This window comes from Gymnodraco acuticeps, unplaced genomic scaffold (assembly GCF_902827175.1).
Source record: "Gymnodraco acuticeps unplaced genomic scaffold, fGymAcu1.1, whole genome shotgun sequence".
NCBI lineage: Eukaryota > Metazoa > Chordata > Actinopteri > Perciformes > Bathydraconidae > Gymnodraco > Gymnodraco acuticeps.
In genome coordinates, this window is record NW_022991001.1 from 291,350 (window position 1) to 305,397 (window position 14,048).

At 41.2% G+C, this 14,048-nt stretch overlaps 1 protein-coding gene across 4 annotated transcripts in view; it reads left to right on the forward strand.

The window, feature by feature from the left end:
* Positions 1-588: 588 nt before the first annotated feature.
* eya3 (EYA transcriptional coactivator and phosphatase 3) overlaps positions 589-14,048 on the forward strand; it is a 28,453-nt gene continuing 14,993 nt past the window's right edge. For 3 of the 4 annotated variants that reach the window (XM_034235978.1, XM_034235980.1, XM_034235981.1), the window contains exons 1-2: positions 589-726; positions 13,748-13,852. In XM_034235978.1, the coding sequence (XP_034091869.1) occupies positions 13,796-13,852 (57 nt within the window). In that variant the 5' untranslated portion in view covers positions 589-726; positions 13,748-13,795. Of the gene's footprint in view, positions 727-13,744; positions 13,853-14,048 lie in introns of all 4 variants that reach the window. The other variant, XM_034235979.1, reaches the window with a different exon arrangement.

Genomic DNA, 14,048 nt, shown 5'->3' on the forward strand with positions numbered 1-14,048 from the left:
GTTCATTACCTAAATGTTTCAGCTGGGAAATGGTGGGACCAATAACTTTAATAGATTGTGATTCCTAACTAAGGTTTAAATGACTCTTATCATAGACTAGCGCTCTTTTTCGATGTTGCAAAAAAAGGTAGCATCCAGTCCATCAATTTGACTATAATTCAAGTTATTTAAAATGTTTTTAAAGTTGAACTGAATTAATGTGCCTGTTTGTAGATGTGGCTGTATACTTATTATTTGACTATGTAAGTACTATGTTATGTTGTTGCATGTAAATACTGTTATGGGGTTTCTACTGATTGTTCTACCTGCCCTCAGTAAAGATGGATGTTGTCTAATAACTATATGGCATCAATCATCTCTTTCTTTGAGTTAGTTATTTTGTGTGCATAGTCCTTGTTTGAATAGACAAATAATAATACTGAATTAACAATCAATTTCCAACACATGTTGTACACTTTGTTTTAACAAGTATTCGTAAGAAGATGGTTAATCTGTTCAAATACCAAATGTTTACAGCTCTATCTCTCACCTGTGTTGCTGACGCCCCGCCACACCTGTCGTCCCCCGTCGAGCCAAAGAAAGGACTACTGTGAATGAACATGCTGCACATGCGCAGTAGGCCCAACGAAAACTTCCTGCAAAATAGTGCTCCCTAACAACAGACAAAGCTTGTGGATTCAGTGGAAGACGCTTGATTAAAAGCGTTTCTTGTGCACTCCTTCAATGGTAAGACTGGATTTAATTATTTTTGGTGTGTCGGCAGAGTCTGTGTTGTGATGAGCTTCGCTGTTTGTGTGCAGTGGCAGTGAGATGCTTTCACACGATGCCATTTCAATACCCACTCTAATGGCTGCTGCGGGTTCCGACTAAGTACTGGAGCGGAAAACTTTCATGCCCGGGCACAATTAAGTCACTTACAGCCAGCGTAGTCATTTAAACTTCCTTTAACCCGAGACAAGTAAGCTAGTATACATGGAAAATCTTCAGAGAGTGACACTTTTTGTTAATATAATTGACGTTAAAGCGCGTTAATGTATTGACTCTGTTTGCTAACGCTGGCAAGCTAACGTTTCTGCTGGAAAGCCTGCACGGTGGCGTCTAAACGCTGCAATGCTAAGCTTAATTAATGCCTGGGATAATAACTCATAGTAGCAGATAGCGTTAGTTGTCTTTATCTAACTTCATGTGTTGATTGGGAAAATGATGTTCATTCCTATCTGCGTTTAAATTAAATATAAATTAGCTACTATCCCAGGAATTAGCCTGATGTCAGACTTCACCTTCACAGCAAACTGTCCTCGACTAGGTTATTTGCTGGATTCAGCTAACGGAACGGTTGTCGGCTAACATTTGCAGATGACATGGAGAGGGACTTTGAGTCGATGTGTTGCCTGGATGACTGCCAAACGGTGTGAAGGCTGTCTGTGCAGGACAAACAGTACTGCAGACATGGGTGTTAGATCAAACGGAGGTGTTGGCACTGAGGTGTCGAGAGTATTTGTCTTCATAAGAGATGTATTTGCTGCAACCAATGTGAAATAATTTGAATCCAACAAGAAAGTGATCAGAACCGCCCTTTACACAGACAAGGAAGGACTTCTTTTTATGGCATTGCTCAAAATGCAATTACAAAACAAATAGAAATAACATCAAGGACAAGGACAACAGAGATGGACAAATGGTGAAGAATAGAGAGCAGGAACAACTGGTGCAAAGACATTGATGCTGAAGGGACTTTATGATTGATGTCTGGAAAGTAACTGTTCTTGTGCCCAGTTGATTTGGCTTACAGAGTTCTGTAATGTAACCAGAGGGGAGAGGTTCAATCAGGTTATGTCCAGGGTTAGAGGGTCTAATGATGGAGACATCCAGATCCTGACTCACGAGTACCAAACCAGGCTGCCAGCAATATTGTTTGGAACCTCACTTCCAACAGTCCTTTAGGATATATAGACTCTGTAACTTAACAACAATAGTTCTGCGGAAGACCTTAAAGTAAACAAATGTATAGGTCACAAATACCTTTTCTGGAAGAAACAATGACTGTAAATTCTCTGGAAGGTTATGAGAAAAGTACGACAACTATGTTATTGTATTTAAAGGAACTCTGGGTACAAGTGATCAGTTTGTAGTCGTAAATCAACAATTCCTTAAATAAAAACTGTCTCAGATGATTGTCCATTTCCCTTTTTAGAATTACTATAAAGTTAAATGCGTCCTTCTAAAATGTTTTTCGGAAATTGTTAGGTCATTACACAACCCTTAATATAAGAATTTTCTGAGTAATATTGTCAAATAAATAGTAATATATTCCTAGTTGAGTGAGTCCAACACCATTGGGTACAGGTTTGTACTCTGGACTCATTTGTAGCGGAACAGATGTCTGAATCTTTCACAGCCAAGAACCACCGAAAAGATGGAGATTATTTTTACACTTCTACTGTAAAATCTTATCTGAAAACAACAAAAAACACAAGATACATTTATTAGAAAGATATTACACATGTTAAACATAATTTCACCATCAGACAAAATAACCGTTAATCAATGCAATTGAAATCAAATCAATTTGCTGCAGGTTACACTGTACCAAAAGAAAATACCACAGGCAAAGCAAGTTTTCTATTTAGGCATTTCAAACTGATTTTTTTTTAATTAGAATGTTGTCTATGATTTATGTGACAGTTACAATTTTAATTGTATTTGTTGAACTATAGAGCCTTTTGATTAAGATTACATATTCCTTTTTTAGAAAATCATCATTGGTCAAATAAATGAGAATTTATTTCCAGTAAAGTCTAACACATTGTTAGATGTTTTGTTTAGCGCTCCATCTCCATGGTCTGTGATGTCCTCTTGATACTCACTTGAAGCTGATCCTGTGTCAGGGCGATGATGTTCCTCGAACGTCGCGCCATTCAATCTCAGTGTTGTTGAGATGCTGGCAGAGGTAGCTGTGACCAGCTCTGTCAACATCAGGAGTGACGGTGGCTTTGAACTCAAATCTGTCAAATGAGCAGCAGCAGTGTAACTAAGCTCAGCTGGAGTGAAACATGGATATGGATTTGAAATCCAGTATTATGATGCATAGACTAGGATTTTGAGGAGTCTGTTGTAGGCAGACCTTGTTGCCTCCACTGGTAGAATATTTTATACGTTTTTAAAGTTAACTGCCTAAAACTAATGCACTTGGAGTGTCACTTTAAGAGTCTAGATTAACATAGTTGCTCCCAAATAAACAATGGAATCATAAACGCATTGGATGTATAGATGTGAATGCTGATGTCTACAGGTGAACGATTTAGAGAAAATGAACTAATTGAGATTAGTTAGTCTGATCATTGAAATTGCGATATTATTCTCAATATTAGGGGGAATGGTGATTTTATAAACATTATCTTCGGGAAATATATTGTAGTAATCTGAGGGATTTAAAATGTGTACTTATTGTTTTATTATTATTTATTGTTTTATTATTATGATGAAGTAGAAGACAGTTTGTAGGCCAGATATTTTCACATATTTTGCAAATATTGCGCTTACATTTCCTATATTGCAATTGCACTAGTCCATATTGTGGATTCAATGCATTTTAATTAGGGATGCACGATAATTATCGGCCCGATAATTATCGGTCCGATATTAGGAATTATGACGTCATCCCGATAAACCCGATACCAGTATTAATAGCCCCGATAATATACAATATATTTTTTGGGTAAAAAAAAAGAAAAAAATACTGCGGTGTGGGTGGATTGGGATGAGGGGCGCTTAATTTTCACTCGACTCCTCCCGTTTTGCCAGTACTGTGGTATTAGTGGTTTAGGAAGAGGGGAGTTCTTCACAAATCCAGCGCTCCCTAACTCGTGAAGCCAGGACAGTAAACAAACATGTCGTCGGTGGTATGGGCGTTGGAGCTATGTGCAACTCAAGGCATATGCTCGAACCGGAGCTGCCTGGACGCTGCAATCATGTTGCGCACTATCCGTGCTGAGTGTGCTGACTCTTCGTACAATGTCCCACTGTCTGGCTTCCTGCATAAAGTCAAGTGCTCGGCGCAGTTGTGGCGAAATGTCGCTCCTCTGTTTTCATTTAAACAGCTCCTTATCCGTTAGCGCAGCTAGCTAGCACCAGATGCTAACAACAACAATGCACGTAAGGTCTCTCGCTCGCTCGGGCCACACATACACACACCCTCCCGGTCCTCCAGATGGCCAGTCGGTGCCTTTAATATATACAGTCTATGGTCGGTGCCTGCCGGTGAGTGTGGAAGTGTGGTCTGCCACAAGCGGGCGGCAGGAGCGGGGCTGTCAGCATCAGCTTGTAGATGGTATTTTAAACTCGATGCGCTCTGAAACTACGGGGCGGCCAAGGAAAAAAAATACACATGTGCTAATCGCGTTAAAATAATTAGTGGCGTAAACATTTTTTTATTATCGGTTATCGGTATCGGTCTTGAGAAGCAGGAAGTTATCGGTATCGGTTTCAAAAAACCAATATCGTGCATCCCTAATTTTAATTAATTTTGCAGCCCTAGTGATGACATGACAAAAAACTCAAACCCTCAAAGCCTGTAATACAAGTCGGGGTCCATGTTTCAAGACTGGGAAGGGGGGTTGCTGCCCTTCAGCAGACCCTTAATGCATTTCGAGCATTGCGCCCTGGCTGGCAGTAAGGCCTGGGGCCTTGAGACTACCACGTAGAGAGAGCAAGACCCGATAGCACTAACGTCCAAGACGCCAGGCGACGAGGTCCGGACCAGGGGTGTAAAAGCTTGCAGTCTTAGCTGTGAACCACCACAACTGTGGGCATTTTAAAGCCAAACTAGAGCTGGCCTCGGCTAGTGTTGTGAATAGCAAATAAATTGATACTGAATATTTGAAACTGTTTACAGTGCATGACATTAAGGATTTTGGGAGATGGCCCTGTGGGCCGTCTAAGCTAATTTACAGATGGCAGTGTTTCCCACAGAATTTGATTCTATTTGTGGGGGCACCCCCCCTGCGGGCTCCCGCATTCTAAATGAGTGAGCCACACCGGAAAGGGAGGATCTATGGGGTTTATTCTCCCAAAAATATAATTAGCAGATGCCTTATTCCAAAGTGATTTACATTAGATTACATACATTTACATTTAACTACATTCTTCCTGGAGTAACTGAGGGCTAAGTGCCGAGTTCAAATCCCGCCTGGAACACCACGACTAGGATGTCTAACAAACAAACAAAATAAAATTTGGCTCGGCTACACAACGCTTCAGATGTTCAGACAATGTGCAAAGTTTGCAGCCTACTTGTTGCAAAGTTTGCACCCTTTGTCTTGACATCCGATTTTACGGGGCTTCCTGAACAAATATTCTAATGCCCTATTTTATGGGAAGGCCTCAGGACAGGGTCCATTTATGGAGATCTTCAAGCAAGCAGCCAGGTGTTCTCCTTGGAGCTGGTTTCGGAGGTCTGTTTTCACTTGAGGAGGAAGCAAAATGGAATACCACAAACTGAACTAATAAAGAAAATGCATAATAATTTGTTGTGCTTTTCAAAGTGATGCTTTTTCTGTTCATCGTCGAGAAATCGCGTTCACAGTTGACACTAGAAACGGGGATAACTAGTCCTATGCCCGCAAGGAGGCTCAGGCAGGGGTAGAGCTCAGCCCATTCATCAAATTGACCATGCTGTGTGTGGTATAGCCATGGCTTAGGCCCCGGCCACACGAGGACGAAAACGGCTAAACGCATAGGATTAACGCAATCGCAATCGCAAAAAAGGCTTCCGTCCACACGCAATAGACACCGGAAAGTTTCTGTCCACACGAGACAGCTCCGTTTAGCTCCAACCACTGGAGAAGCTGCAGTACATATGCCGAGCCTGTACGTGACGCTGTAACTTCCTCCACAAAGCAGCGAAGAAGCATGGTTGTCATGGTTGCCCTTCTGTTTATTCTCCGCGGTGGGGGCCGAGGGAATCGGGCAGAGTTTTTCGCCAGTCAACGTGTATTAAAGTTTAAATCTTCCGGTCAAAGATCTTCTTTGTTATTTATTGAGCTTTAAAACAAATGAATAACAATTCTATATAATATAATAATAAAATACACGGAGCCTCTCTTTTTCCTCCCTCTCTTCGGACAGCGTCAGTGTCTGTTTCATGCAGCAGCTGATCCAGTAATGAGTGACCCGGCCGACAGTAAAAATAAACATATCTATAACTAGTTTAGGTAGTTTGAGAGGTAATTAAAATAGCTAAGGGTGATGATCTGACTTGAAGTGTGTGTTTTGCACACATCAGAGCAGGAGGAGCTGCAGGTGAGCAGAGCTGCGTGTCTCCGTCCTGTCAGATTAGACTTCACTCGCGTTTATGTCCATATCGAGAGAAAGATAAATAATCTGAATTCAGTGTGCAGTTTACTTTGACGCGGGGGTGAGCAGCAGAGGTGGGGAGAGGCGGGGCTATTGCCTCACCATCATCAGAAAATGATCGTATATGGCGTACACACGGAGCCGTTGGACCCCCCAGAGAGTTGCGTATGCCGGTCTATCCACCTTGGGACCCGTTACCGTAGTCGTTTAGTGCCATATTCTGTCGTCCTAGTGTGGCCGAATGGTCTATATGACACAAAACGGTAACGGAAACGACCGTTATCGTCCTCGTGTGGCCGGGGCCTTAAATGGAGGCATATTCAACCACTCTGGATCAAATCCAGTGCGTCTATGCTTGCTGCTTGCTTCACAATTACAGAAATGAGGCACAGAAGAATAGAAATGATGCCTCAGAAATCTGGTTTTCTGACCACCTGACCTGCTTCTATATCTCTGTGTTTTCTGTCAATCTCACCTGCTGCTTCTGAGCTAGCTGGCTCTACCACAGCTCCCTGACCCTCTCTTGCTGCTACACTAGCACTGGTTGAAGCCTGGAAATATTTCAAACAAATTAATTGGATAGCTAATCACACTGGTCGGACTGTTCAGCTTTCCCGCGTGTGTCCCACCAACGTGTGTTTCTATAGGTACTCTTGCTAATACCTCTGTTCCAGGCTGTGTTTGCTCCTCTTCAAGATGAGCCCGTTTCTGCCTCTGAAAATATGTTTCTATATTCATCTGGATTGAGGGAGCAAACATCATTCAGCGTCAGTTAAAGAATTAAATGCAGTCGGTAGTTGACTAACGTTAGGAGTGCTATAATGTTACACAGCGTGCTAACCTCGACAACCCAGCTAGCAACTAGCTAGCTAGGCTCCTTTCATGCTTGTTAGCTAATAAGTTATTTGAAGAGCTGGGTCTCCGCGATTTACAGCGTGATACGAACAGAGAGACTAACTTATCAGAGTTAACTTGAATACATCCATTTTGGACAAATGTATGCATATACCATATACCATATATATATATATATATATATATATATATATATATATATATATATATATATATATATATATATATATACCATATACGCCGCTGTGTGGACGGGCTGTGATTCTCCGGCACGCAGCATCTGGTTTCAAACTTCAGAAATGTCTTGCAGAGAGGAGGGGGCGGGGCTCAGGGGCCGTTGAGAGCAAAGAGCATGCAAAGAGGGGCTGAGCGGGTAACTGCGCTCTACAATGAAATGTATATTTATTCAAAAATTTTTTTTTTTTTTCTGAAAAATAATTTGTATTTTTTTTTGGAAAAATAATTGTTTTTACTTTTTTTTTTACGAGATCTATTTGTGGTGGACGATATTTAATTGTGGCGGCCCGCCACAAATAAATCAATATATGGGAAACACTGGATGGCCCTGAGCTCAATGGAGATTGCCCTGAAAAATGCACGCGGACGTAATGACGCACGAAGGGTTTGGGGGGCCTCCCCCTAGAAAATTTAGATTTTTGCAGGTCTTAGATGCTGTCTGGTGCATTCTCTAGACTGAATTATAAGATGAACCACCACAATATTATATTGTACAATTTCAATTTTATTCTTCATTTCACTTGTTTGTTTGTTCTTGTTTGTGTTTGCTCGCTTGCATGCCCTGCATAGCTATAAGAAATACTTAAGTTGTTGGTCAAGACACTTTCCATCTGATAAAGGCGAATGCCTTCCCAAATGTAAAAAAGTAGAAAACATTACATTCAGTTATAACTGCCAAAACAAACATTATTTACACTATTATGGCACCTGTTAAAATGTTTGTAATGTTATCTACTGTAAGTTGGTCGAACGAATGCCTCCTCATCCGGAAGCTGACCGAGCAGACCCGAGCAGCAGTCGAGAGGAGCCGAGCGCATCCGCGAAGCACACAAAATGGCGACGTCAGAGTTCCCGTTAGCCGGCAAATCTAAATCTCTTCGGTCAAAATGTCCGGTCAAAATAATTTCCCTTTAGCGCAATACCGCTTCAGTTGTGCCACTTATGTGACAGACAAGAAGAGTATGTGACAGACAAGAATAGTCTATTCTAATGTCGTACACTTAATGTGGAGAAAGAGATGTCCTGTATGGGTTGATTGTGCGTTGATCTGTTGGTAATGCCTCGGGGTTCCGGTCGGCATGTAAACAAATGCATAATGCTGCGCTATACTTTGTGGCCTCACCCAGTTGCATAGCGACACTTATTGTTTAGGTGTCTTTTAATAAGCAGGTAGTCATATCATTAGCAAGAACTAGCTGGATCTGATCGATATGGACATAAACGCGAGTGAAGTCTAATCTGATGGGAGAGAGAGATCAGCTGCTGCTGACGAGTCGACACGCAGCTCTGCATGATCACATGCAGCGGTGAGCGGACAAAACACACACTTCAGGTTAGAATATCACACGTAGCTATTTTAATTACCTCTCAAACTACGTAAACTAGTTATAGATATGTTTAGTTTTACTGTCGGGTCACTCATTACTGGATCCGCGAGCTGCATGATACTGGCATAATAGATTGCCCAACCAGCAGGTGAGGCTTCATTGCCCGAGCTAAATACTAGATGGCCCCGGGCCATCGGGCAGTCCTTAATGTCTAGCCCTGGTTTAATTTAAGTATGGTTCTCCGGATACCAGCTTTCTGTGCGCTCTTATCTTAAACACAACAGTTTATATCTTTTGATTCAAATTCAGATTCAAATTGTTTTAATGTCGATTAAATGTACATAAGAAATGTCTTTAGCGTCAGCAAAAATAAAACAACAATCACCATACAGCACAACTAGGGATGTCCCGATCACCTTTTTTTGCTTCCGATTCCGATCATTTGATTTTGACAATCTGCCGATACCGATTTTTCCCGATCCGATCTTTATGCAATGCATTAAGAGAAAAAAAAAGGAAAAAAGCATTCAAGTTGTCCCTTAAGGTTATTTTTTTTATTTAAATGACAGTACCCAACTATCCATTCTATCCAACATGAATATAGCTTCTTTTTTTCACAGCAGCATTGGATCAGTTCAGTTGTGCAGCATTGGATCAAAACAAAATAAAGCTTATCAGTGGTCCACCACAAAATAACCATGTAAACAAATTGAGTGCAGATAGTGCAGTAACAAAACAAAAATAACTCTACTGGAAAGAGGTAGCTTGACTAGCTTCACATTCAGTCACAAATAATAAAATAAAATAAAAATGTGGCTTAGTGCAGAATTCTAGCCTTAGGACTAACTAGTCTAGTAATAATGCAATGAACAGTAGCTTAACATAACATGAATAAACAAAGTATTATATTTCCATCTTACTGGAGTAACACAATTCAATAGTAATCAGCAGCAAACCACTTCTTTTTGTTATTCTACAGTATTGTTGTTTTATAGTTATTTGTTAATTTAACCCAATTTGTGTTCTTTGAAATTGAAAAGGATATCGCATTGTGTTTGTTACTTTCGTTGCAGTTGTATATGTCTTAAGTGTAATTTGGCTTGGCTTCCTATTTGTGGACATGCTTTTATTTTGAAGGAGAGGTAGCGCTGTTGACAGGAAGTTGTTGTTGCTTTGGAAACAACGTGACGGAGATTAACGGAGAAAATTAATATCTACATATAAAGACGGAGAAAGTAAACGATAACGTTTATGGTTAAGTGTTAGCACCCCCCGAAGAGGCACAAGCTCTTACGTTGATATTAGAGATTTCAATAAATTCAATTTGGGAAAAAAACGGGGGAAAAAATGAAAAAACAAACAATCGTATTAGATTGGTCGTGTTGAACGTAGCTCTGTTCTTTCCACCACGCGGAACATCCTTCTTGCAAACATTGCATCTGGCTGTTACACTGCCTTCGGTTTCAATTTTATAATACTTCCAAACTCCTGACATTTGCTCTGTCCCGACCTATGGTCCCGACTCCCGAGTCACCAGCTGAACGTAGCCTCTCGTTAGCTTACTGCTACTATTAGACACTGCGCCCTGCACACTCTGTTGCCAGATTTGAGAGAAATAAGCAACCAGGTCTGAAAACAAGCCCAAAAGAAGCAACACATACATGATGTTGTGCAATTTTAAACCAAAACTAAGGCCTCAGGATGACTTTAAGACGTGAACATGGTCATTTTTGTTTTGTAACGTTAAATAAAATAATTTTTTAAAGGATTCCCGATCCCCGATCTTTTTCTCCCGATTCGATCTTTGAAAAATCACGCGATCGGATCGGATCACGTGATCGGATCGGGACATCTCTAAGCACAACATAACATAACATGTAGTAGGGCTGAACGATATATCGTGTCATGGCGATAACCACGATATGCGCATGCGCGATATTCACACCGCAGGGACGTGCGGATTTTTTATTTTTTAAATGCTAACGCACTTTAGCACAGAATTCTAAATAAAGATACCCTTATTACTTATCGAAACTGCACATACAATATATCCGATTAAAGCTGAGACTCCACAGATTATTTAAGTATAGTATCATCACTGAGCGATCCGATCTCGCAACAGGGGAAGCAAACACAGACATCACAACACGTACCTTTACAGAGCTTTTACGGGAGATTGTCTCACCGTAGCTGTCAATCTGATCAAAAGACGTGTTCAATGGCATTAAAACGAGAAAAAACGCGGCTGAATCGGTTGATCCATAGGTTAATAATGTATTTGTGGCTTTGAAGCAATTGTTTATAATCCATAATTCCATTTTTATGTAAAGATCAGAGCACAAAAGTTAGCTACTAATGGTAGCTACCAGAGTGTATGCAGCTTCCGGTGTTGGCTACGCATCACTCTCACTCCTTATTTGGTAATGTGTGTGTGTGTGCAGAACTTCCCCTCGATTCCATTGGCTCTAGCGGTTATAAAGAGATTTCATTTGTCAAAATCGAGCAAGGGGGGCCAGAGATATGGGAAATCCACCCAAATGACCCCAGAAGTGTTTTTTTTTTGCTAAACCTCTCTAAAAAGGTAAAATCACTTGTTTTGCGTCAATCATGATACAGGGTACTTATTATATGTTGTACTTTGGACTCCTAAAGCTTTTAGTCTTGTGACGAAGGTAACTTCGTCACTATGGACTGACGGCTTCAGGCCGGGTAATATTGCACTTTATTAGCGTGATTGCACAGTACAGTTGACATTACATATTTGCACATAATTCATACTAATTATTGAGGTAGTATCTTTTAACTGATTAAACCGTATTTATTGGAATGTTGTCTGGCAGGTACTGGTCGGGTCCTCGGCTCCGCCTGAAAAGATAGGGGAGTTTGCGAGAGCGCCGAGAGTAGTTATGCTGGTGTAAGGATGACAGCGGTTGAGAGTAATCAGGGTGCAAATAATATGTTGTCTGTGGCTGATGATTGTGTGCACCTGGTGTCCTGTGTTGTCTCCTCCCCCCCTCACCTGTGTCTTGTTGTGCTGATTAGAGTGTGTGTATTTAGGCTCTGTTTCCCTGTCTGTTGAGGAGGCTGGTAGGTGTGTGAGATCCTTGTGGCTGCAGGTTGTGCAAGGAGAACAGCAGGATTGAGGATGTGAACTTTGTGCACATGATTTTAATAAATGCCCAAGTCGGGTTATATTTTTGGACGTTCTGCCTCTGCCTCTTTGCTTGGTCTGGGCTGCTCAACAGTCAGTCTCACAAGTCTACTAACTCATCATCCAAGGTTAGTTTTCACTATAAGTAAAAAATAATTTTTGGACGGACACTATAATTTACAGTTTTTTTACTATGTTCAATCTGAATTTTCTTTAAAATAAAAAACATCTATATTGATTCTGACTTTTCTACATCCAACTCACAGGTTTATCATTACTTTGAGAGAAAAGATTATTAATGTAACCCTTTTAGAAGGGAAGATATGGTCATTTGTTCTGGGAATGTCATTTTCGAGCCTGAGACCTGAAAAACAGGCTCAGGGCTTAAGTAGGTGAATTAACTCAAACACGTCATGTTACAATTATTTTGCTGCTTGCTACAAAAGGAAAACTTGCGCGGCTCTCATGTCAGGGGTACTTGAGTGAGTGACATGCATGCAAACCACCAATCACAATCATTCTTGATCAGATCACAGCAGGCCCCGCCCCGCTAGTTTGCAGACCAACAAAACACCGGTAAAAAATTAGCGAGGCACAGGAGGACAATACCTTAATCCGGTTAAATATAGTTAAAAAAAACGCAATATATATCGCAGTGGGGGGAAAAAAATCGCAATGTCAGTTTTTTTCAATATCGTGCAGCCCTAACATGTAGCACATAACATATAGCACAACATAAAGTTCACAAACAATATGCAAACAAATGTTGCATCTTTGAAGTGCTAAGGGGATTGAACTTCCACTGGAGTGTAGACCATTCAAATATAACAGAGCAGGATACTAAGTAAGTAGTATTAACTTGAATAGAATCATCAATAATTATTGCCCTCAATGTTGTCTGTATATACTGGTGGTATCACCAATGGTATTAAATATAAATATTATTCAGGGTACTGTATTTAAATGAGAAATTCCAGTTTCATGACAACAATAGTTACGGCGTACTGCCACAGGCAAGAGGGAAGCCAGCTCCGGGGATAGGTCCCAAAAAAAGGGTTCTTTCAAAACCGAGCGGCCGCCAAGTTAAAGCTCTCAGAACTTTTTAGAGAAGTACTGCTGTCACTGTGGATGAAGCGCTCCCCACTGCCCTGCTACTTTTCTGCAAAATAGAAAATGCTATATGGACACTTGGCGTAAGATGCAGCTGAGAAAGTATACATTATTTTGTTTTATTCGTTTTGTAGTTTTGCAACTTGGAGTACTGCAAGTGTCAAGTGTACTTGACATATCTTAAAGTTAAGTATGTTGTTTATTTAACATCCGTGCATCATGCCGTGGCCTTATTTCATTTAAAATGTGATACTTCTTTGAGTTCACTTACATAAGCCTACGGTATGTCAGTTAGGTAAATGTCCCCGCCGTGGGGGAAAGGCCTGAGTAAGCAGGGGACAAAATGAGGTTAGATCTTATCCCCTCGGGGCATCTATTGATACAACAGCTTGCACCTGAGCAGCTAATGCTTCTGGAGAATATGTTTTCTTTTTATGGAGGTAGGGTCACATGTAAAGTGGCACTCTTCCTTAATCCCACAGTAAGCACAAGCGTAGTGGATACATTGTGCAACGTCAGTACAGGAGATTAGACCAGGGTGCCCCACTTCCTCTCCGCCGCCACCTCCCCGCTGATCACCCCCGCGATAGTGGGAGGGGAGGGATGCATCGATGAGCATTTATGAAACAAGGGGCGGGAAGAGTCACGCATCGGAAAAGTACTTAAGGCATAACCCCAATTTATTCTGTGCCCATGTGTTTGTGTAAAGCAGGGTCCCGACGCACTCTCCAGGTGCAGAGAGTAGGCTGAGCGTGCAGACATGTCCGGTCGTCCTGCTGCAGAGATGGTCGACTCACAGGAGCTGCCCGAGCTGCCGGTGAGTGTGCACACAGTTTAACACAACACAAAGTGGGGGGTTGGGGGTTTGCATTAATAACGTTCTCTTCCAATTGGTTTTAAGTTGTAACTGTACATGGTTTTCCGCAAAAAAAATTTTTTTACCTAATTCTTACATTTCTGGTAAATCAACATTCATGAGGGTCATTGAGGTCAAGCTTTCTTTTTCGAGGACG